The 22,690-nt window shown below is 40.9% G+C and overlaps 1 protein-coding gene across 1 annotated transcript in view; it reads left to right on the top strand.

Moving 5' to 3' along the window:
• TUBGCP3 (tubulin, gamma complex associated protein 3) overlaps positions 1–22,690 on the top strand; it is a gene marked incomplete at both ends in the record, with an annotated part of 58,553 nt that overhangs the window by 8,355 nt on the left and 27,508 nt on the right. The window contains 10 exons of the mRNA XM_008593910.1: positions 1,345–1,422; positions 2,300–2,517; positions 4,799–4,971; positions 7,630–7,748; positions 8,485–8,610; positions 12,549–12,617; positions 13,310–13,442; positions 15,054–15,220; positions 21,621–21,731; positions 22,068–22,176. Coding sequence (XP_008592132.1) covers positions 1,345–1,422; positions 2,300–2,517; positions 4,799–4,971; positions 7,630–7,748; positions 8,485–8,610; positions 12,549–12,617; positions 13,310–13,442; positions 15,054–15,220; positions 21,621–21,731; positions 22,068–22,176 — 1,303 coding nt within the window. The remainder of the gene's footprint in view (positions 1–1,344; positions 1,423–2,299; positions 2,518–4,798; positions 4,972–7,629; positions 7,749–8,484; positions 8,611–12,548; positions 12,618–13,309; positions 13,443–15,053; positions 15,221–21,620; positions 21,732–22,067; positions 22,177–22,690) is intronic.

Raw genomic sequence — 22,690 nt, 5'->3', positions numbered from 1 at the left:
CTTCAAATGACTGCAGTTGCCTTGGGTGCTCTCTTGTGTCTTGTTTTGTCCATTGTTACTGGAGTGATGTTGTCACTGCCCACAGGAAATCCTTCAAAGGCTTCCTGCTGTTTTCAGTTTAAAGTCCCAAGTTTCTTGGTACAGCGTCGAGCTCCCTTTCTTCTGTTTTTAGCTTCTGTTCTGACTCCTTGCTTCAGTCAGATTGGTCTGTGCACAGCTCCCTTCCTGGCCTTTGCACGGCCCATCCTGCTGAGACTTGAGCCCCACTAGGAGTCCTGCCATCAGCTGTGCAGTGTCGCTTGTCCCGCTTGTCCCACTTGTCCCGCTTGTCCCACTTGTCCTGCTTGTCCCACTTGTCCTGCTTGTCCCACTTGTCCTGCTTGTCCCTCTTGTCCCGCTTGTCCCGCTTGTCCTGCCGCGTCTGCCGTTCATGGGTCTGAGACCACATCGGGCCTGGGCCTCCTTGTCATTGTTGCCCAGCTGGGGAATTAATGAGTTTCTGAAAAAGTCTGTAAATCAATTTTTAAACTTAGACAATAATTTAAATACCTGGGATGAGCTTCCTCTTTAAAGAAAGTTTCAGGGAATGTTTTGTATAATGAAAAATTTGCAAAATGTAAACAGCCATCTCATAATTTGCTTTGTAAATAAAGGTATTTACGTGCACCAGCCTGTGCACCGGTGGTAAGGCTGCGTGGATAGAGTGCTGTGTAGATCTGGTATTAAAACACACTGGGGTCTGTCTGCTGCTGTGCTTTTGAACCAGGCTATTGGGATAAACAATTGGAATTTAATGAAATCTGCATCACAACCCTTACACAGAAACCTAGGGGTTGGTCATCCTGACAACTAAGTGCTTCAGAACCACATCTTGAGTTTAGGTATACATGATGTCAAGACTAACTCTTGCACTTTAAAATTCTTAGTTTTAAAATACTCTGTTTTGTGACCTAAATAAGACATTGATAAAGGAAAAACAACTTTTCCATATTTTATGATGACATTTGTCTTATAATCACTGTGTTTGGGAAGTTATAAGAATTATTTCAGAGGCACAATACTGTTATTAAGGAATAGGGCAGTTAAAAAAACTTGTTTTTATTAGGGACTTTGGAGTTAGTCTACAGAGGCTGAAGGACCTAAGGGTAATGATCACTTAAGAACATTATTTCCAGCTTTCTGATGGATGGTGCTGTTTACAGTGCCTGAAACAAACACAGTTAACGTGTGAATTTTAAAATGCATTTCTATTTTGGAAATAAGTATAATTGAGAGGAGAGGAAAATAAAACTGGAGATTAGCATAAAATAATCTTCTTTTAATATGAACTTTCTTTCTAAACAGGGAGTTTTGAAAAATAAATGGTCAATACTCTACCTCTTGCTGAGCCTTAGTGAAGACCCACGCAAGCAGCCAAGCAAGGTGAGCAGCTCTGGTGAGCAGCTTAGTGTCCTTTGTTGGGACAGTTGTAGCAAGTTTTGATAGGAATCGGTTTCTGCAGCTAAGATAATCATATGAGAAGAGAAAATGCTTGTCTAGTCTTGGAAGGTCAAGAGATTTTTTTTTCTTTTTTGAAGGGTAATTTTAGTTGGTATGCAGTTTCCCTAAGATGTTTGTCATTGTTGTATTATTCAGATTTGACGATGTGTGATTAAGTAGAGATAAATTGTCAGTTTCCAAAATGTTTACTTTGAAAAGTTACTAATGTCAGCACAGATGGGTAATTCTTTATGAACTAGAAGGTCTTTAAGAGTTTCTCGTGCTTTAAATTATGGACGATGTGTGATTAAGTAGAGATAAATTGTCAGTTTCCAAAATGTTTACTTTGAAAAGTTATTAATGTCAGCACAGATGGGTAATTCTTTATGAACTAGAAGGTCTTTAAGAGTTTCTCGTGCTTTAAATTATGATTATGAAAATGCATTACTGTAATGCCAGTGAGACTTTGTGTTGTCCCTCAGTTTAAGTTTTTGTCCTGTACAGTGTTTGAAAGAGCGATTTGGCTGCTCTGTTTCACAAAGAGTCTAGTCTAATAGAGTATTTCACTGCAGATGTTTGAGTGACGATAAGTCGAAGAATGTGAATCAAAGAGTTATGTTTATCTCTAAGGCCTTAGTCTGAGCAATGAGCTTCTCTTATTTTGTAATAATGCCAAACTAATTTATTGTTTAATAAGCATGAAATTCAAATCTAATTACAGCAATAGAAGGAAAATCTGAATGTATATAATCTGTAGATTTGGTGAGACTTGTGTAGTTTCACGTCTCTGTATTCCTTATCCATTTTTATTTGTTTCCAGGTTTCTAGTTATGCTACATTATTTGCTCAGGCATTGCCAAGAGATGCCCATTCCACTCCCTACTACTACGCCAGGCCTCAGACTCTCCCGTTGAACTACCAGGATCGAAGCACCCAGTCGGTGCAGGCCTCTGGCAGTCTGGGCAGCAGTGGCATCAGCAGCATAAGCGTGTATGCCCTCAACGGCCCAGCCCCAGCGCCACAGACTCTCCTTCCGGGGTAACACCACGCTGGCACGCACAGATTCTTGCACAGTAGCAACAGAAGCATCCTGGGGCTTTTAACCAGGCATTCGGTGTTCACTGACAGTATCGTCAGTGCCTCGTATGTGCCGGGCACTGTGTCCGACATGCTATATCTCAGGGGTTACTCCTCCTCATGCCTGCGTGACACTAGGATTCTTTCCACTGTGTAGTCAGAGGTGGCTCTAAAGAGTTTTGGCCAGCTCTTCACCTGTCATGGGAGATGCACATGAGCAAAGGGCCCAGTTGAAAGCAGGATGCATAGAGCCTTTTGTCTGGAGGTAACCCATCTGCGTTTCTCTGACCGTATCCAAGGGGATTGGTTCCAGGTCCCCCTATGGATGCCAAAATCCAGGGTTGCCCAAGCCCCTGATGTACAGTGGTGTCTACGTCTAACCTGTGCACATCCTCCCTAAACTTTAAATCATCTCTGGATTACTTGTAATACTTGATACAGTGTAAATGCTGTGTAAATAGTTGTAATACTGTATTTTATTTTAATTATTTTTTATTGATGTTTTAAATTTTATTTATTTGTGTTGAACATTTTTAATCCACATTTGGTTGAACCCATGGATACAGAGGGCTGACTGTATTCTTAGATTTTATCTTTCAGTCAGTATTGGCCACTTCATTGATGTATGTTTTTCTCATCGGATCCTTTAAAAAAATTAATAAGAAAAAGAAAATAAGGTTGAGAATCTTCAAGTGCCGAGATCTTCAAACTAAGGATTATGACATCTTAGTTCATGTGAATTAAGATGATGAAATGTGGGAATGCACAGTGAAGATGTTACTTCCTTTGTAGTGTAACATGCTGTCAAATGTAATTGTGTTTTAAGGGAATATGGAATTTATGGTTGAGAATAAAGTAGGTGCCAGTGTCATTAATGGGATTTTAGAGCTCTGGATTTTTTGGTTAAATACACATTTCTCTGTTTAGATAAGCGGGTGGTTTTGCTTTTTGCTGTAGTTGATACCTGGGAATTGCATTAAAGCAGATTATCATGAAGTGGATATTTTTCCAGAACAACAGTGACCAAGGATTTGGCATCAAATAAATGATTTCCACATGAGCATAATAGAGTTATAAATCATTCTGGGAGTTAGAAAATTATGTTCAAGGTATTAGAAAATAGAATGTGTGTACCATACACATGGATTATCAGTGGGGTTTAGTGTTCTGTAAAAAGAAATGTAAAGCATTTAAAAACAGTGCTTGACAACTTTAATCTAAAACTCATATTCTGGCTAAAAGAGTAAACTGACATTCTCATTTTTTCTTTAGAATTTGAGAATTTGTAATAATTATTGTCATGATACTAAAAAGCTGTATAGGGAACTTTGAAGGGAAATGGTCTCTTAGAATCATTCTCTTAAATTTAGAATTATGCTCAAAGATACAGTTTTAGTAAATGTTGTTATTGACTTTCTTCCCATTGAAAATAGAATAAAATAGGGACTTTCCAGCAGTTTTTCTCTCTTCTTTTACTTTATGGGTGCATTGTAGGTGGATCCAGCAATATTGCACCAGTACTAAATCAGAGCTCTGGCACCTGAAATTAACAGTGTAGTTGAGGTTCTTGTTTTTGTGTTTTGCAGTCCCAGGAGGTGATATTTTTGTTTCAGTTGGCAAAGCACGTATTATTAGAAATCAGCTATCCGATTATTAGATTTTCAAAAGGCAGCTCTAACATGTTCTCAAAATTACCAGAGAACTGTCTTGACTTCGAATGTGCATTTGCCTAGGGTTTTATGCGTTTGTATGTTTTTGAAGTTAATTGAAAGTTACAGTATTCTTTTTCACAGTGAGCACTGTCAGAGCATCTTCGGGGTGGGAGGTGAGTGAGGACAGGCAAGGGGGTCGGTGCTGCAAATACCGTCCCCGCTCGGTCAAGCTGGCGAGGGAGAGGTGTGCAGTTAGAAGTTAAAATCAGCAGAGAGCATCAGAGTGGTTATTGGCGGGTCATGTGTGTAAAGAAAGGTCAAGTAGGTTTTGACGTGTAGGGGAGGAAGCAGTGCAGCGGTTGGCAGTTCTGCTGTGTTAAGTGCAGATGCTGGGCTGAGGATCCCGAGGAGCCTTGGACAGTTCCAAGGGACTTGAGACTGATTGCTGTTGATATATTTGGTTATGGTAAAGTCATGGTGTCACCTGTCTCAGATTTATAAATTCACGTAATTCAGTATGCTAACATAAGAAACATTTCTGGGAATAGCTGGGTTATTTGAAGATAATAAACGTTGCTTTCTTCTTTTAGACAGTCTCATCAAGCTCCAGGAGTAGGAGACTGCCTTCGACAGCAGTTGGGGCCACGTCTTGCATGGACTCTCACTGCAAATCAGCCTTCTTCACAAACCACTACCTCAAAGGGTATCCCAAACACCTTTTCTCGCAATGCGACAAGGTCAAGGAGAGAAGGGGACACAGGTGGTGAGTGAGGATCTATTTTAACATAGCTTTTCTTTGAGCTATTAGAATTCATCCTTCCCTTATTTTAAAATACTGATCAACGATCCCCACTTAAAACCTCTTTGTGACTTCTTATTGTTTTCATGATTAAGTCCAAAATTCCCGATGTGGTCTGCAACTCCTTATGGGGTCTGTCTTTTCACCTCGTGTCACACTGATCTTTAGTTCCCGGTGCCATCTGCTCTTTGGCTCTCTGTCCCTGTTGTCTCCTTGCTCTGTACCTCTCTGCTCTGCTCTCCCTTGTCCCGTTCCCTTTCTCTGGCTTTATTCTGTCTGCCTTCCTGGGAAAGCCTCTAAGGCTGGGTCAAGTCCCCTAGTAAAAGTCACCTTCCACCACAGCCTGACTTCTGTGGAGGGGCTGCGTCTGTCATGTTCAAGGTTCCAGCACTTAGCAGGGCACCTGTAACACTGAAGAAACTTATTGAATATTTGCTAGATAGTGAAATGATTACCTTGTGGAAAATTTTAAAGGCCTGCCGGATTCCAAAAGGAAATTTGCATTTCTTTTCTTGAGAACATAACAAATGGCAATGCTTGAAACACCAGGGTCATGATTACCTTGTGGAAAATTTTAAAGGCCTGCCGGATTCCAAAAGGAAATTTGCATTTCTTTCTTGAGAACACAACAAATGGCAATGCTTGAAACACCAGGGTCCTGAAAATAGAAGAATTGGTTTTACTGTAGGTTCATAATCTATTGACTTTGAAATTGCTCTAGATGTTACTAGTGCTTGTGTAGAATGCAAAGATGAGGAGTATCTTTTGGAACTGTGAGGACATCCTGGAGCCCTTAACCCTCTGCAGCAATCTCCAGCATCTGCACAACACTGTCTGTCGCTGTGTGTAGCTTGCACGTACCTGCCTCTCTGTCCACAACAGCCAGACTGTTGTGGTGACATCTTTGCAAGCCAACTCTAGACTGGGTCAGAGCATTGTTCTCTGCTTACTTTTTTTATGTGCTGTGACTCCTTATCCCTAACCAGTGCTTTCAAAACAGTGTATTCTTTACAAAGCTAAGAGATAAAATGGACTTCAAAAATATACTTGATTAATCCAAAAGAATCAGGAGAGGAAGTACAAAGGAAGAAAACAGTGGGATAAGTAGAAAATATGCGGCAGTCTGTAACTTTAAACCCAGATGTGTTAGTATTTACATTAGATGTATAAACAACAGTTTAAAAGACAGTTTTTTAAAAAAGAAATTCCATTCAGACAATCATGGGTTGCTTACAAGAGATACATTTTATTTTATATTATTTTTATTTTATTTATTATTTATTTAGTTAGTTTTTAAATTTTTATTTATTTATTTATTTTCATTCATTCATTCATTCATTTGTTCATTCATTCATTCATTCATTCATTCATTTTGTGACCGGTAAGGGGATCACAACCCTTGGCTTGGTGTCCTCTGCACTGCACTCAGCCAGTGAGTGCACTGGCCATCACTATATAGGATCCGAACCTGTGGCGGGAGCGCCGCTGCGCTCCCAGCACCGCATTCTCCCGAGTGAGCCACAGGGTCAGCCCACAAGAGATACGTTTTAAATATAAGGACACAGATAGGTTGAAAGTAAATGGGTGGAAAAACATACGCCTTATAAACCCTAGCCATGAAGATGCTGTGGCTGCGTTAATATCAAAGCAGACTGCAGTGGTGCCAGGGGTGGAGGGATGAGTCATAGCAATGAAGGGTCAGTTCTTTTGGAAGACATGATAATCCCAAACCTATATTAACCTACCAGCAGAGAGCTTCAAAATGCAGAGAGTAAAACTGACAGAGCTGGAAGGAAAAACAAACAAACCCATGATTGTATGGGAGTACCTCAAAGCATTTGTGGAAAAATAGAATTAATCTTTCCATGAACTTTTTGAAGTACCCTCGTAGTTGGATATTTCAGCTTCCCTCCCTAAGTTGTTGATAGAATAAGTAGACAAAAACAGTCAATAATGATATGTAAGGTTCAAACAGTACTGTTGAGAACTTCATCTCACTGACATTTATAGAACATTCTGCCTGGCACTGACATATACAGCTGTCCTCTGCTCCTGCACATGCTGGCGTGGGTCAGTTCTGCAAATGCTCATCCCCAGCTGTCTGCTCCAGCTTTCTCTCTGCCCCACTCACATCTTGGATTTCTGGGCATTGCCTCCTGTTCCTTATTTTGGCCTAAATTCTGACTTAGCTTTTGTCCAAAGGAATTACGGAAACCATGAGCACCGTTTCTTGACTATTAAGTCCTTATTATGTGGTGGTAGGGAGCAACCTAGGTTAGTATACTTGTGTAGTAAACCAGTTTTTCCAAACACCACTATTAAATAATCCAGCCCTTTGTGATTGATTATGCTGCTACCTGAATTCTATATAAAGTTCCCACATACAGCCTTATCTTTTAAGAAGACTGTTGGATAAGAGATTGTATGATCTCATATTCTTTTCAGAAAGTCCTTGTTTCTTTGTAACCTGTACTCTGTTTTTCACCTTTAAGCTTGTTTGTTGAGTTGTAAATTTTGTCCTGTTGGCAAATATATAATCTAAAGCTAATGGTGTCGTAAAATTTATTACATCTTAAAAATGTGTTACTTAGTAATTACTCTCTTTTAAAACTCATTTTACAGGTACTGTGGAAGTTACAGAAGCAGCTCTTGTAAGGGACATTTTGTACGTCTTCCAGGGCATAGATGGCAGAAACATCAAAATGAGCAACACCGAAAATTGTTATAAAGTGGAAGGAAAGGTACAGTAACATAAAATGTAGTTTAAAATATTCAAATAGAAGAAAAAGGTAGTCGAGTCCAGGTAGTGAGCTGTTAATATGTAAGGCAGTATTGGGGTTTTACAAAGTTGTGTGTTCTAATCAAGTTGAACTATTCAATTCTGCTTTGTGGTTTCCTGTTGAGTTGGTGGCTCATGAAGTTTTGTTATGGGGGCTCTTCGTGATATGTACATGCCTCCTTTCCTTGCATTGGTTGATGTGGCTACCCCATTTAGCTGATTTCTGAATCCTGCTACAGTGATGTCAGAGGTACCTGAGGGACAGTGGACTGGCCTGGCCTCTTTGCCATTGATACAGGATCCAGATGAGGGGTCTTTCCTTGATTTGTTTTTTTTCTTCCAGAACCTCCCTTTCCCACTGCCCCTTGTGGTGGTGTAATGTTGCCCTGTGGCCCTCAGCCTGTTCACAGAGTGGCTAAAGGCCATAGACTGCCACACTGCGGGTCAGTTACAGGCCCCAGGCAGTCACTCCACAGGCCAACGTGACAGAGCTCAGCCTCCCCTCCAAGGTGTTTTACATCCCTGCTGTCACCAGATACGTTTTCTTTCTCTTTAAAGATGGTATATTAGTTACTTTTAACTTTTATGTGCTGAAGCCCAAGAGTTATAATATTAAACTACAGGTGGTTGAGAAAAATAATAATTAAAATTCTGGTAGTGGATTTTAATTTTTAACTGTTGATATACTTATTTTTTAGGCAAACCTAAGTAAATCTTTGAGGGATACAACAGCCAGACTTGCTGAATTGGGATGGTTACATAATAAAATCAGGAAATACACTGACCAGAAGAGTCTGGACCGCTCATTTGGACTTGTAGGTCAGGTATGTTTATTATGTTTAGAACATTTGGGATGCCGTTTACTTGGGGAAATGCTTATTGTACTTACATCTTTCTATGAATATACCTCTTGAGAAGGTTCTTTTTAAATGAAGCAGCTTTGGTAGTTGACTGTATCAGTCAGGGTCCACTCAAGGAAACAGAACCACTGTAGGTGTGGATGAAGGCAGCTGGGTGCAGCAGGTTGATTAAGTAGCTGTGGGAGAACTGTAAAAGCAGAAGAAACTGGTTGAAACAGAGGTAGTCACTGGGGAGCCAAGAGAAGAGGTTGGGATCATCAGAATCCAAATGTTTGGAGTGGCTGCCCAGCTGCTGAGGCTCCCTCTGGAAGGTGGAAGAGGGCCCTGCTGCCGCACGTGCCCCAGCAGTACAGTGGTGTGGGATTTGGGAAATCTGTAGAAGCTGGAGATGGGCACCTGCTGCCGCCATTGCTGCCTGAACTGCCACGGCTGGGGCACTGCCATTGAAATAGCAAGTCATCAGAGGGAGCTGGCCCTCCTCCTCCTCCCACCTCCTGGGACCTGACAGGAAGTGGTGACAAAGGAAAGTGGCCTTTCCGGAGACCTAACCCTTTTTCAAGGTTAAGTAGCACATGGTTTTGTTCACAAGTTGATTCTTGGGCTGTGATCCTTGCCAATTAAATCTCCAAAAATTTGTTGAGAGAGAGGATCACAAAACAACTGTGTACCATAAGCAAAGCATGGCACAGCATGGCATGATGACATGCTGTCAAGTGGGAGTGCATCATTGCAGTGTGGCTGTGGCCGGCCAGTGGGTGTGTGGCATGGCAGCGTGGTTGGTAATTTGAAGTGAGGCAGCCCAGGGTTTGGGTTTTGGCTGCTCTCTTTACTAGTTATATCATTGCAGTGTGGCTGTGGCCGGCCAGTGGGTGTGTGGCATGGCAGCGTGGTTGGTAATTGGGAGCATGGCTTTGAAGTGAGGCAGCCCAGGGTTTGGGTTTTGGCTGCTCTCTTTACTAGTTGTCTTGTACAGATTACCTTCTGTTGACCATGGATTCTTTGTATGTAGAATGGAGGTAATGATTACCTCCAAAGCTGAAGATGAAGAGAGAATGGGTGGGGAATTCGGCAGACAGTAAGGAGTGGGCTTGGGCTCCACCTGCCGTTGACATGGAGCAGAGTTTGTAAGGCAGGTGAGGCCACCTGGCTCTCAGCAGCAAGCTGCGATTTGTGTGAGTCCTTGCCCTCTTTCCAAAAGGGACATAATATCCTCTTATACATTGCAAATTCCACTGATACATCCTAGTCGACTTACTAGATATGAAGCAAAACAAACACAAAATGATTATAAGAATATGAAATGGAACTATTATATAGGTATTTTATTTCAGCAGATTGATCAATAAATACTATAGTGGTATCATGTAGAGTTTTATAATTCTGGATTTTAAAGCCTCTTTTCTCATCTTATTGATTCTCATAACAGCCCTCTAACATTAGCAGGGCAAGTATTAATTGTCCCCATTTTGTAGATGCAACAATTGAACCCTCAGAAAGTTTGATTGGTTTGCCCAAGTTGCCCTGACTAGTTGATGGCAGATATGGGACCCGAATATAATGTGTAGATTCTGTTCTGAAGCTCTCTCATCCTACTGCCATTTTCCACTTTTAAGCCATTGCTGTGTGCCGTTCTGATAAGTGATGTTTTAGCTCTTTAGAAGAATCATTGAGTGCTGTTGTTGGGTGATCCTATATCCCAGATAGCAGGGGTGGGTGGGAAGTGCTGATTTATGCCTGCTCTCCTGGTGTGGTTATTGCTAGTGTCCCCTTTAATCTCAGATGTGTCCTGGCTTCAGACATGCCAAATGGAACAAAATCTTGTTGATAACGAAGATGTAGTCTCCTAAGTGTGAAACTTATGCATGCTTTTAATAAGCTGAGGTGGAAACAGCCGCAGCTAACTGCAGACCTTTTGTCTTAGGGTCCATGTCTGGGTTTGCCATCTCTGTTAGAAGTTCCCGTGTTTGCACGTTTAGCTTCGGCCTCTCCTGGGCTCTAGGTTCTGTCGTCTTTCATATTGAATACATACAGTGCTGAAATACTCTTATTGTAATTCCATTATTTTGGTTGTAGGCTACTTATAAGCTGACTTGCATACCCATGTGTATGTTTATATTCTATATGGATAGATGATGATTTGATTTTTATTTCTAGTGATCAGTTTTGTTTTTTTTTTAACTTATATGTGTTTGTGTGTGTGTATCTGCCTGCCTGTTCTGGGGCTGAGATGTCATTTTTGTGAAAGGTGATGCTGTGCCTGAACAGGCTCCACATTGTTTTCTGTGTGAATATTACTTTAGAGAACTGATCTAAAGTGTAATAAGCACTTCCGCGCCCACCCTGTGCTGGGTGCTTTCCTCATGTTATCACATTCATTCCTCCTTATATAAATGAGTCAGCGAGGCTCAGGGACAGTGGGAGTTGGCCCGTGGCGGGACCTCTAGTAGGAGCCCAGGATTTTATCATAAGGTCTGTCTGATTCCGAAACCTAGGACATTCCATCTTGCAAATTTCACTTTTTGAAGAGTTCCTTTGTGTTTACAAAATTAGTATGTTTTATGTTCATTTTTATAGCTAAAAGGATGAAAATTCCTAGGACATTCCATCTTGCAAATTTCACTTTTTGAAGAGTTCCTTTGTGTTTACAAAATTAATATGTTTTATGTTCATTTTTATAGCTAAAAGGACGAAAATGTTCATATTAGACCCAATCGAGTAAACATAAATACAGTAAAACCTATAGATGATGATTGTATATTGTTTTGAAATATGCAGAAAAATGTGGAGCCTGCATCTTTATTTAGAGAGAACAGGCTTTATCCTTTGCAGGCTGAATCTGTCACAGGCTCCCATGGAAAGTGAAGCGTCCCTTGAGTGTCCTGGACGTACCTCCCAGAGTTCATACCTGAAGGTCTTTGTCACAGGACTCTGTGTGGGTCCCTCTCGGCACCTCTTGTTGCTTCTTATGCTGTCATTTTGATTTGTCCCCTTTTCAGTATTTAAGAGTGGAGATGTACAAAGAAGTTTTTTTTTTTTTTTTTTTCCTTTTTGTCTTTTTTCGTGACCGGTGACGGGGATCGCAACCCTCGGTGTCGTGCCCGTACCGGGACCGGCAACGGGATTGCAACCCTTGGTGTTGCGCCTGCACCGCGCTCAACCAGTGAGCGGACCGGTCTCTATATGGGATCCGAACCCTCGGCGGGAGCGCCACCGCACTCCTAAGCGCCGCACTCTACCGAGTGCGCCACTGGGCCGGCCCAGCAAAGAAGTTTTTAATGGGAAAAAATGGGCAGTTCAAACCAAAACAAAAAATGGGGTTGGCATTGAGTTGCCAGTTTTCAAATTTTGTCAATTAAGAACATTAAAGAAAATTACATTTTAACTCTAAAAATTTAGGATGGACACAGTCTTAAAATAAAGGGTCATTCTCTAAAGTGACTGCACTTTCAGCTTCATTAAAACCATACTGGGCCGAACCCATGGCTCACTCGGGAGAGTGCGGCGCTGGGAGCGCCGCGGCCACAGGTTCGGATCTTATATAGGGATGGCCGGTGCGCTCACTGGCTGAGCGCGGTACAGACAACACCAAGCCAAGGGTTACGATCCCCTTACCGGTCACACACACACACACACACACACACACAAAAACCATACTGCATTTTCTTCATTTCTCTCCTGCAAAGTTTATGGCTTTTGTACTAAGGAACAATGCTTCTCTAGTGTTATTAAAATATGTACAGTATTGTGGTGAGAACTACAGGAAGACCATCGACAGAACCAGAATTTAAATCGTGCTGAACTCCACCTGAACTTCGTCTAAAAGCATCGTGCTTTTGCATTCAAAATGAGTCAGAGCGTATGAATGCCTCGTGCTTTAATTGTACTTTCCCTTTCTATAACAGAGCTTTTGTGCTGCCTTGCACCAAGAACTCAAAGAGTACTACCGATTACTCTCTGTTTTACACTCCCAGGTAAATACATTGTTTTTATTTTAATTTCTTAATGATTCGAAGTGTTAGAAAATTGAAACTCAACAGTTGGCTCTCTGTATCCATAGGTTCCTTCTTCTTGGATTCAAGCAACCATGAATTTTTTTAAAAAAAAGGATGGTTGGATCTGTACTGAATGTGTATAGACTTTTCATTATTCTTTAAATGGTACAGCATAACAACTTACATGGAATTTACATTGTATCAGGTCTTGAAGTAATCTAGAGATGATGTAAAGTGTAGGGGAGGATGTGCATAGGTTACATGCAGATACTATGCTGTTTTATATCAGGGACTTGAGCATCTGAGGATTTTGGTATCTGTGGGAAGTCCTGGAACCAATCCCCCATGGATACAGAGGGACAATTATTGAGAATATTTTAAGTTACTTCATACATTACTTTTAAAAGATAAAGTCTGTTTTATAATACTACTTATAAGGTCCCAATATCTATAAATTTTCAGGGTATCCTAGAGCCAATGAGTTGCTAATTTCAGGGTCCTGTCACCATTTAAAGACCACTTCTGGCTTGAAGGTGCTGTTGTTTTCTCAAAGGGGACATTTTGCTTCATTTTTATGAGAATAATCACTTATGTTCACTTTGTATGGATTAAGAGCTAGTGTGACATATTTAGTGATTTGTACTTAAACGTTCTACATTTGTTGTTTGCAGCTACAGCTAGAGGACGATCCAGGTGTGAATTTGGGACTTGAGAGTAGCTTAACACTGAGGCGCCTCCTTGTTTGGACGTACGATCCCAAAATAAGACTGAAGACTCTGGCGGCCCTGGTCGATCACTGTCAAGGTCATTTTGTGTTTTTGTGCATGTGCCTCCCAGACTTGCTTTATCTCAAAGCTTGCCTGTGGGGAGAATCATCAAGATTTGCTTTTGTATCCTGTCCTTTGTAGATAGCCCTAAATATGTTGATTGAATACAAATTAATAGATAGGAACTTAGAGGGAAAATAACCAGTTGCCAGCGTAGTCCAGCATTTGTACGTGTAGAAGCTCAGGATGCCATTGAAATGAAGGCGGAGAGGAGGAAGGCACCTGTTACAGCTTTCTCTCAGTTGTGGCCCTCGGTGTGACTGCTCTGTTCCCATGCTCCTCCTGCCTTTCCGAGTGGGTCACTGTTTGGTTTCTTTCTTTCTGAGGTTGGGTCCCTGTCCGGGTTCACCATCTCTGTGAGAAGTTCCCATATTTGCATGTCTAGCTTAGGCCTCTCCTGGGCTCTGGGTTTTGTATTTCTAGTTGTCTTCTGAACATTTTTCTCACTGTATTACCATGGGCAAGAACCTCTGTCTCTCTGTTCTCATTTGTAATGTTGGGATGCTCTTAGGATCATACGAGCTGTGAAAAGCCAGCCATCTGCCCCATAGCAGGAGCTCCGTGCTGCTGCCATCCTCCCCACTGATCAGTGCACGGGATCTGAATTTGGCAAGTCTAAGCCCAAGGTCATCGTCATGCCCTTGTGCCTCGCTTCTCTTGCCTCCTGGCACTTTCCTTTAAAAAAGAAAGAAGTTGAACACAGCAAACAAACAGCTGCCACTTCTCCAGTTACCAGTGCTCCTCTGTAGTTGGATTTCTGCCAGATTCCCTCAATGTCCCGTTACCCACTGACACCCCGCCCTCTCTTGCACTGTCTGGTCCATGCGCTCTGTGTCTTCGCTGCAGGTGCTGTCATGAGAACTGCTGACTGGTCCTCTGCTCTCAGTCTCATGAGCCTCACTCTGTGCACATGTGCCGGGTACTCATAGAGTGAGACCTGTCAGTCCTGTTCCCACGGGCCTCAGCAATCTAATGAAATCCGGAATTCTTAGCATAACATAAGAAATTCTTCAAGTGCTTAGGTTTTTCCACCCCCAGTCCTTCATACTGAGCTCTTTCCTTTACCCAGACACAGCACACTTGTTCTCTCCACGCAGAGCAGTGGTTTTCAAACTACGTCACAGCCAGTTAATGGGTTATGAAATCAGTTAGTTAATACTAGTGTATTATACCAAAAAAAGCATAAGTGTTGATTCATAGGACTTTTGTTTTTCACATATAGTTATGCATGTATTAAATTGTGGTATGAAGTGTGCATCTATGTGTCTTAGTCTAAAAGGTGTGAAAAGTCATGTGAATGCTAGGTGGTATAGCCAGTTGGTTTTTGCTGCTTTTCGCTACTGAAAAACTCCCTAACAGTCAGGAAGACAAGTGGCTCTTGGGTCCATAAAGTCAAGGGTAGACCCTTTGTCTCTTGGCTCCTGATGTGCCACGTGTTGCTGCTGCTTCCAAGCCCCATGGTGGCATTAACTGAAAGAAAGTCACTCCTTGTCTGCGTTACTTGGTCATCTTTGCTTAGTGTTACGTGATTGCTTTATACCGTGAGTGTAAATTGGGTGTTTCTGTGTGTTTTCTCCTACTCTCCCAGGAAGGAAAGGAGGTGAGCTGGCCTCAGCCGTCCACGCCTACACGAAGACGGGAGACCCCTACATGAGGTCCCTGGTGCAGCACATTCTCAGCCTCGTGTCCCATCCTGTCCTGAGCTTCCTGTACCGCTGGATATATGATGGGGAGCTTGAGGACACTTACCATGAAGTAAGGAACAACATTTGGTTCTGAGACTTGGATTTAGGAGCCAGGAGCATTCAGTTACTCTTTTTCGTTTTCTCTTGCTCGATCACCGTTTTCTCTCACTAAGAATGTGCCTGCTCTTCATTTGATGATGTGCATAGTTTATGGTGCCTTGAAGGCGAGTTACCTCACTGGGCAGCACAGCTGTGTTAAGTTAGTAGAGAACTGTGATCCCAGTTTTAGTAGTGAGAGACTCAGCAAGGTCAAAGCACATCCAAGTTTACTCGTGTGTTAAGGGCCAGGGAAGGACTGGTCGGCTGAGTCCCAGTGAGGTTCACTCTGCTGTGTGGTATTGCCTGCCCTCTTGCTTTCGTGATTACCTTATACTCACTTCGATTAACCGTGGTGACAACAGTTTGAGTGAAGTTATTTGGGTGTATGCGTGTGTGTACCTATTGAGGTACAGTTCTGCTATAGCACAACGTATGTGTTCTTAAGAATCACTGGTGTATGAAACCATAGGACTTCTGGTGGGAAGTAGGGTAAGGGAACTGCACCCAAAAACTTTGTCAGTAACATTAACAAAACAAAAGGATGGGAACCTAATGAAAGTCAGAGCACAGTTTAATAAACGTTAAAGGGTTAAGAAATACATAAATGCTATAATAAATATGGCATGTACCTTGAGAAAGCCCCAACGTTTGCTGTGGGAGCAGGTGTTGGCGTCCGCAGCTCACGTGTTACCATGAAAGGGAGGCAGGCTGTCTGGAACAGGACAGTAAGGTCGGGTGGGTGTCTGTGTGCCTGGCCTTGTGGGGCTCACTTGCCTGCATCCCCCATTTCTCTCAGGTGGAATTGTGCATACGAACAGGAAGCGTGCATCATGCTCAGGTTGTTTCTTGATTTATTGGTTGTGCTGTTACAAGTTATTTTTAAAACAAGCATCATAGCAGAGCTGATTGTATACAGTGCTGTGATGTGTGCTTTAGAGACACACGGATAGTATTGTGCATGCGTGTTGGTGTCATGCAGTTTGCTTCCCATGACAGTGTATGTGGTTTGCTTTACGACTGCATATTATTTCACTGTATGGACAGACCAGCTTTATTTAGCAGCTCTCTTGTGGATGCAGATTATGCTCTTTGTAGTTTTTAATCTTATGAATGTTTTTAAAGTAAACATCCTTATATGTGCCTGTCTACACATGTTTTTACGAGTCTCTCCATGGCAGGTCCTGGGAGGTGGAATTGCTGGATTGTGGAGATCCGTGTACTTTAAATTGTGATGTTGTTTTCTGAGTTCTGGGGAGGCTGTGCCAGTTCACACTGCTCCCGGCTTTCTAGTGCAGCTCTCATTCCTTCTCCCTTGTCAACACTACAGTGAATCCCTCTTGACACAGAACGTACTATGTTCTTTGCCACGGGCCAGCCATTTTCAGTGCTGCCGTGCTGGGGCTTGTACCACTTACTGTTTGTCTCGTGTTAACTCATCCGACTGCTTGTCTCTGTGGGTAGAGTGCAGCGCTCAGGTTCTGAAGTCAGGGGATTTGGGCTTGACTCTCGGCCTCAGTTCCCAACAGCTCCATGCCCTGGGCGAGTACCTTTGCTTCCCTTAGCCTTACCTTGCACTAATTTGCAAAGGCAGGCGGTATAAAGGGCTGTTAGAATTTGAAGGTATTCTGAATGATTAATTAGGAAAGTACTTACAACATTTGTGGAAAAGTTTGTTATTTTTGGCTCTTAAAAGTAGTACTGTAAAAGTAAATGAAGTTTTAGAATTTTGTTGTTATTACTATCTAGAGAAACTGCATGGTTAGACTTTTTTTTTTGTAGCTAACATGGCTTCTCCTGTAAACTGAAAGGTAAACTCTGAGGATATGTGCAGGTTGTAGGCAGGATGGCCCAGTGTTAAGTTGCCTTCCGATGGTAAAAGTTAGGTCCTTCTACTGCAGCAGGCAAAGAAGGGAAGAGTTAAAATGAAACTCTCTTGGGCTTGTAAGTTATTCTTTGTTATACGCTTTTTTGCTTACGCTTTTTCCTGGTCTAGTCGCCGTTTTGTTTGCTCTGGGCATGGCCTTAGGAGAAATCTTTTCTTGGTGGTATCTGCATGATTGACAAGTTGAAGTTGGGATTTTTTTTGTGGTCTGTATTAACAGATCTGATTCTTAGAAACTTAAGTTGCTTGCTAAGAAAATTACCCTCTTCATTTCTGTTTTTAGTACAGAGGCCTTGGCACTTGTCCAAGAGTTAATGAGAAATCATGGCACAATTATGTTTTATTTTTTTTCCTCGATTCTTTCTGTGTTTGACATAATGGTGAAAATTAGAGAAGCTTGGATGGAAAATGCATCAGTAAGATAAAAGCAGATTGCAGTTACGTTCTGACCTTGGTGTCTTCCTCCACAACTATGTATTTTTCACAGAATTAATTGTATTCTATAGTGTACCTACGCCTCTTTGTGTTTGCCGCTGCGTGTTTGCTAGTAGAGTGACTGCACGCTGCTTTGCTCTCAGATGAAGCAGTGCTTTCATAATTTCTAAAGATGACTGAATTGTCTGGTTTAAATTAAATTTTCTTATTGTTCATAGTGATGAAAATCCGGCTGCACTCCAACTATCAGGATAAATTAGTGTGTTGTCTATAAAAACTAGCTCTTCTATTTAAGAGAGTAACAGAGAAATACAATTTATATGTAATTAACCTAATGTGTTGAATGGCAAGCTACAGAGCAGTAATGGCAAGGTGATTGAGTAACCGTTGAGATTATTCATGGTGGGTTCACAGCGACTTTTTATTTCTACCAGGGATAATTTAATATATGTTAAAGTGATGATAGCCTCATTAAAATACTCCTGTTTATCCCTCAAAGCAGTCATTAGTTATGTGTTTTAAATTAAAAGGTAATACAAATCAAAAAAGTCTAAAATAGAGAGATCACCGAATGCTTTTATAGTTTAAATTGATACCTAAAAATAAGAAATTTTAATTGAAATAAATGTGGCAGTCTCTTCTCTGTGGTATAAAATGCTGGCGTTTATGCATATGCCTGCTAACAAAGGAGACTGGCTGTACATGATTGATACCTTCTAGCTTTTACTTAAAAGGATCAAATGTAAGATCTTGACATCATTAGAATTTTGTTTTCTTAAATATTTATCCTTAGAAATAGATTTCTGAGAAAGAAAAAAAGCTTTCTTAGTTGGTTGTTTTGGAAAATGGTGTTATTTAAAAAAATCTTAACTAGTAACATATGTTCAAGATTTGGCTGGAATTATATAATTTAATTAAACAATATTTTTTCTCATTTAAAAATACTTATGTAGTTTTAAAGTTTTTGATCATGTAAACACATATAGTGGAAAAAATGAAAGTTCATCAGTAATCTCATTATGAGCAGATAACTTCAGTTAATATTTATGTGTTTACCCCTAAAATTTGCTCATTTGCTTTTTTTTTTTTTACTGTGTATTTGTATGTGTGTATCTTATCATGCATGGTTTTTTGTAACCTTTATTACTTTTTTTCATGAAGTAAGTAATGAATATTATTTCATGCCAATAAATGCTATTCTTCTACACCCGAGATTTCTTAGAGTGATCTCTGAAACTCCTGAATAGTATATAAAACTATGTATTTTGTGAATACATGCATTTTTCCTGGGAAGAAGATCTGTACTTTTCATCGTATTCTTAGAAGGGTATGTGATAGGAATAAACTTTTAATGACTACATGATAATAACATTTTTAAATTCATTTATATATTCCCTTGTTTTTAGACATTTAGTAGCATATTGGACGTGTAATATACCCTGACCAAGAATATTTTATTCCAGTAATGCATGGATAATATTTTATTCAGAGTCTGTTATCTACGTTCACAAATTAAACTGGTCTATAATGTTAATTCTTGGTATTCTTTAAAATTAGGTGTGCTGGTGTTACACTAGTTACATAAACTGGGGCATTTTGTACGTTTTTCTGTGGCCTAGAATATTTAAAACAACATAAGAATGATGTCTTTTTTAGAAAGTAGGCCCTGTGCCTTAGTGACAGCATTTTACATTTCCAGTTTCTTCTAAAGATATTGCCCTTTTAGGGTCTCCTGTCTTTCTCTTCTTGGATTAGTTTTGGTCATTTATGTTTTGTTAGGAAAATGTTAATTTTGTATTGCTGTGCAGTTGCTAAAAATATTTTTAAAATTCTGTAAATCCATTTTATATCTGTGGACTTATCTTCCTAGTCAGGGTCGTGTGGCACTCACCTATTGATGATTTGAGACTCGTGGAAAGACCACCAACAGTGGTCTTTGGTGTGTTCTGATTTAAATGGCTGTTTTGATTTGTCTGGGGAACGAAGCTGCCATGCATAACATAGCCAGTGCTGAGACTCAAACCGTCCAGCCTCTAAGCTGGACTACTGAGTGTTGAGGTCATGGTCCCACTGCCATTTCTCCCTAAAAGGAAGGAGAAGCGGTTGATTCTAGGTCTTGGGAGAAATAAAGATCAGCCTGGAGCATCTTGCCTCCCAGAAAGCAGGAAGACCATTTGGATTCAATCTGAAGGACTCAGGAGCAGCTTGAAGAGGCTTCTGTCTTCCCAAAATGGGAGAAATGGAGCACCAATGAGGTTAATAATTGTGACGGGTTGAAACACCAGATACACATAAATGCACATTCATAATGACAATAAAAGAACAAAACTTAACTGGTCACCAGTGGAGGATGGTACATAAAGGCATTATGACATGTCTCTGTAGCATCTCTTGAAATTGTCAAATGATTTTCCTCTTTTAATCTGTTCATATAATTAATTATGATGCTAGTTCCTAATGAGGCATCCTTAGCTCAGAGGAAAGGATGGTGTATTTAATAAATGGGGCTGACCTGGCCGGGAAAGAGAGAGCGTCATCCAGAAGAAAACATAGACACCCCCAACATACTGCATGCAGGATAAATTCCAGAGGGATGAGCAATAAAAATAATACAGCAGAACTACTGAAAGAACATTATGGACAATGTTTCCATAATCCAGGATCGGGAAGATCTTAGGAAGACAGGAAAGCCAGACGCCATAATGGAAGACAAGCATTTATCTTTATATAACAAAAAAATAGAACTAAACAAAAACATGGAACATACTATGGCAGATGACTAACTTGGAAAAATTTTTTGTAATATTTTATGAGGTACAAATGGTCAGTATCCCCAGTGTACAAAGAATATCTATATATCGATAAGAAAAAAAGACAATAGGAGAACAGGTCAAGAACATGAAAAGGCAGTGTGCAGAAGACAAGCAGATGACAGTTAAAACTCTGGAAATGTGCTCCCTTCATGTGTAGTTGGTGAAGTGACAGATATGAGACCACCGTGAGCTGGCCTCCCTGGTGGCAGTGTCTGCAGGTGTCTTGCTGGTGCGATGTCGTCGCCACAGCTGCTTGGAAAGGAAATCTGGTGGTGTAGATAGCATTTAAACATTACTTCAACTCAGCAATCCTGTTTTTGGGAAACAGGCTTATAGAAATAAAAGCACAAGCCCATTGTGTCTGCAGGTGTCTTGCTGGTGCGATGTCGTCGCCACAGCTGCTTGGAAAGGAAATCTGGCGGTGTAGATAGCATTTAAACATTACTTCAACTCAGCAATCCTGTTTTTGGGAAACAGGCTTATAGAAATAAAAGCACAAGCCCATGAGCACATGTGACTAAAACATGAGAATGGCCTCATTTTTGTAATGGCAAGTAAACTGGAAACAACAGCAATTGAATTTTCTCCTTACCACTTGGTGTCCTTTGTCATGTCAGTGATCTAGGCCATAGGTGCATTTTGGAGTTGGGGAGGGGGAGCTGCACTGTGGATGAGGGAAGGCTCTTGAGTGTGGGTGGTTCCTGGGGACAGCCACAGAGAGAGGATCATTTCCTGCAGTGACACTTGGCCGGCTGGTGCTGGCCGTTCATAAGCGTGGTCGCCTGGACTCCAGGGTCTGCCTGTAGATGCTGGTCTGAATGAACTAAGGTGCTTTTTGTGAACGGCATAAATCACCTTCAGCATGTCTGTGTTCCAGGCTTTAGGCTCCTCAAAATAGAAACTAAAGAGCACTAAGGCAGGAAGAGAACTGCAAGTGTTAGGCAGCCCTGAGGCTTGCTACACAGCAGAGGCTGTAATCGATATTCATAATGAACATCCCAAGTCTCCAAGAAAAAGTGTAACTTGTTTTCATTATACTTCAGTTTTGAGAGTTTGGAAAATAACATCATTCAATTTAGAGAGATTTCTATCCAGAATGCTTTGTTTATTGTAAAAGTGGGTAAGACTCAGTATCTGTAGAACTTGGCTTTCTAGAATAACTTATTCTTTGATGTTGCTGTTAGCTAATATTTTGCCATAAATACCACTTTGTAATTTTTCAATGCCCCATTTGCTTTCAGTTTTTTGTGGCATCAGATCCAACAGTTAAAACAGATCGATTGTGGCATGACAAGTATACTTTGAGGAAATCAATGATTCCTTCATTCATCACAATGGACCAGTCTAGGAAGGTAGGGTTGAAAGAGATTTTTGTGATTTTGATGTTATATTACTATGTATACTTGGATTATGTGACAAAACCAATTTTCAGTTAAACATAATTTTGTTGCATTTTAGGATTGTTACTGTTCTTGAGGTAAAGTATATATTAATTGAATATATGACATATTAAAATGCATTTGTTAATATATCTTTTGGGTGCCTGTAATTCACTGGATACTATACCAGGTGCTCTTATTATTTAATTTTTAATCAATAGCCAATTTATAGCTTGTGAATATTTGTAGTATTTGGGTGACCATTTTTAATTTTATATAAAGGTATTCATAGGATTTTTTTCTTTTTAGGTCCTTTTGATAGGAAAATCAATAAATTTCTTGCACCAGGTTTGTCATGATCAGACTCCCACTACAAAGATGATAGCTGTGACCAAGTCTGCAGAGTCGCCCCAGGATGGTACGATGATGATGATGGTAGTGGCAGTGGGGATGTGGTGATGATGATGTGATGATTGATGGTGATGGTAGTGGCGATGATGGTGACGATGATGATGATGGGATGATAGTGTTCATGGTGACGGTGATAATGTGATGGTGGTGATGGTGATGATGCTGATGATGGGGTGGTGATGATGTGCTGATAGTGTTGATGGTGATGGTGGTGATGGTGGTGATGATGGGGTGATGGTGTTGGTGGTGATGGTGGTGATGATGATGGGGTGATGGTGTTGGTGGTGATGGTGATGATGCTGATGATGGGGTGGTGATGATGTGCTGATAGTGTTGATGGTGATGGTGGTGATGGTGATGATGATGATGGGGTGATGGTGTTGGTGGTGATGGTGATGATGATGATGGGGTGATGGTGTTGGTGGTGATGGTGGTGATGATGATGGGGTGATAATGGTGATGGTGATGGTGATAATATGACGGTGGTGATGGGTGATGAGATATATTGCTTAGAGTATTTT

This window comes from Galeopterus variegatus, unplaced genomic scaffold (assembly GCF_000696425.1).
Source record: "Galeopterus variegatus unplaced genomic scaffold, G_variegatus-3.0.2 Scaffold9859, whole genome shotgun sequence".
Taxonomy (NCBI): Eukaryota; Metazoa; Chordata; class Mammalia; order Dermoptera; family Cynocephalidae; genus Galeopterus; species Galeopterus variegatus.
This window is presented reverse-complemented; position numbering and strand designations above follow the sequence as displayed.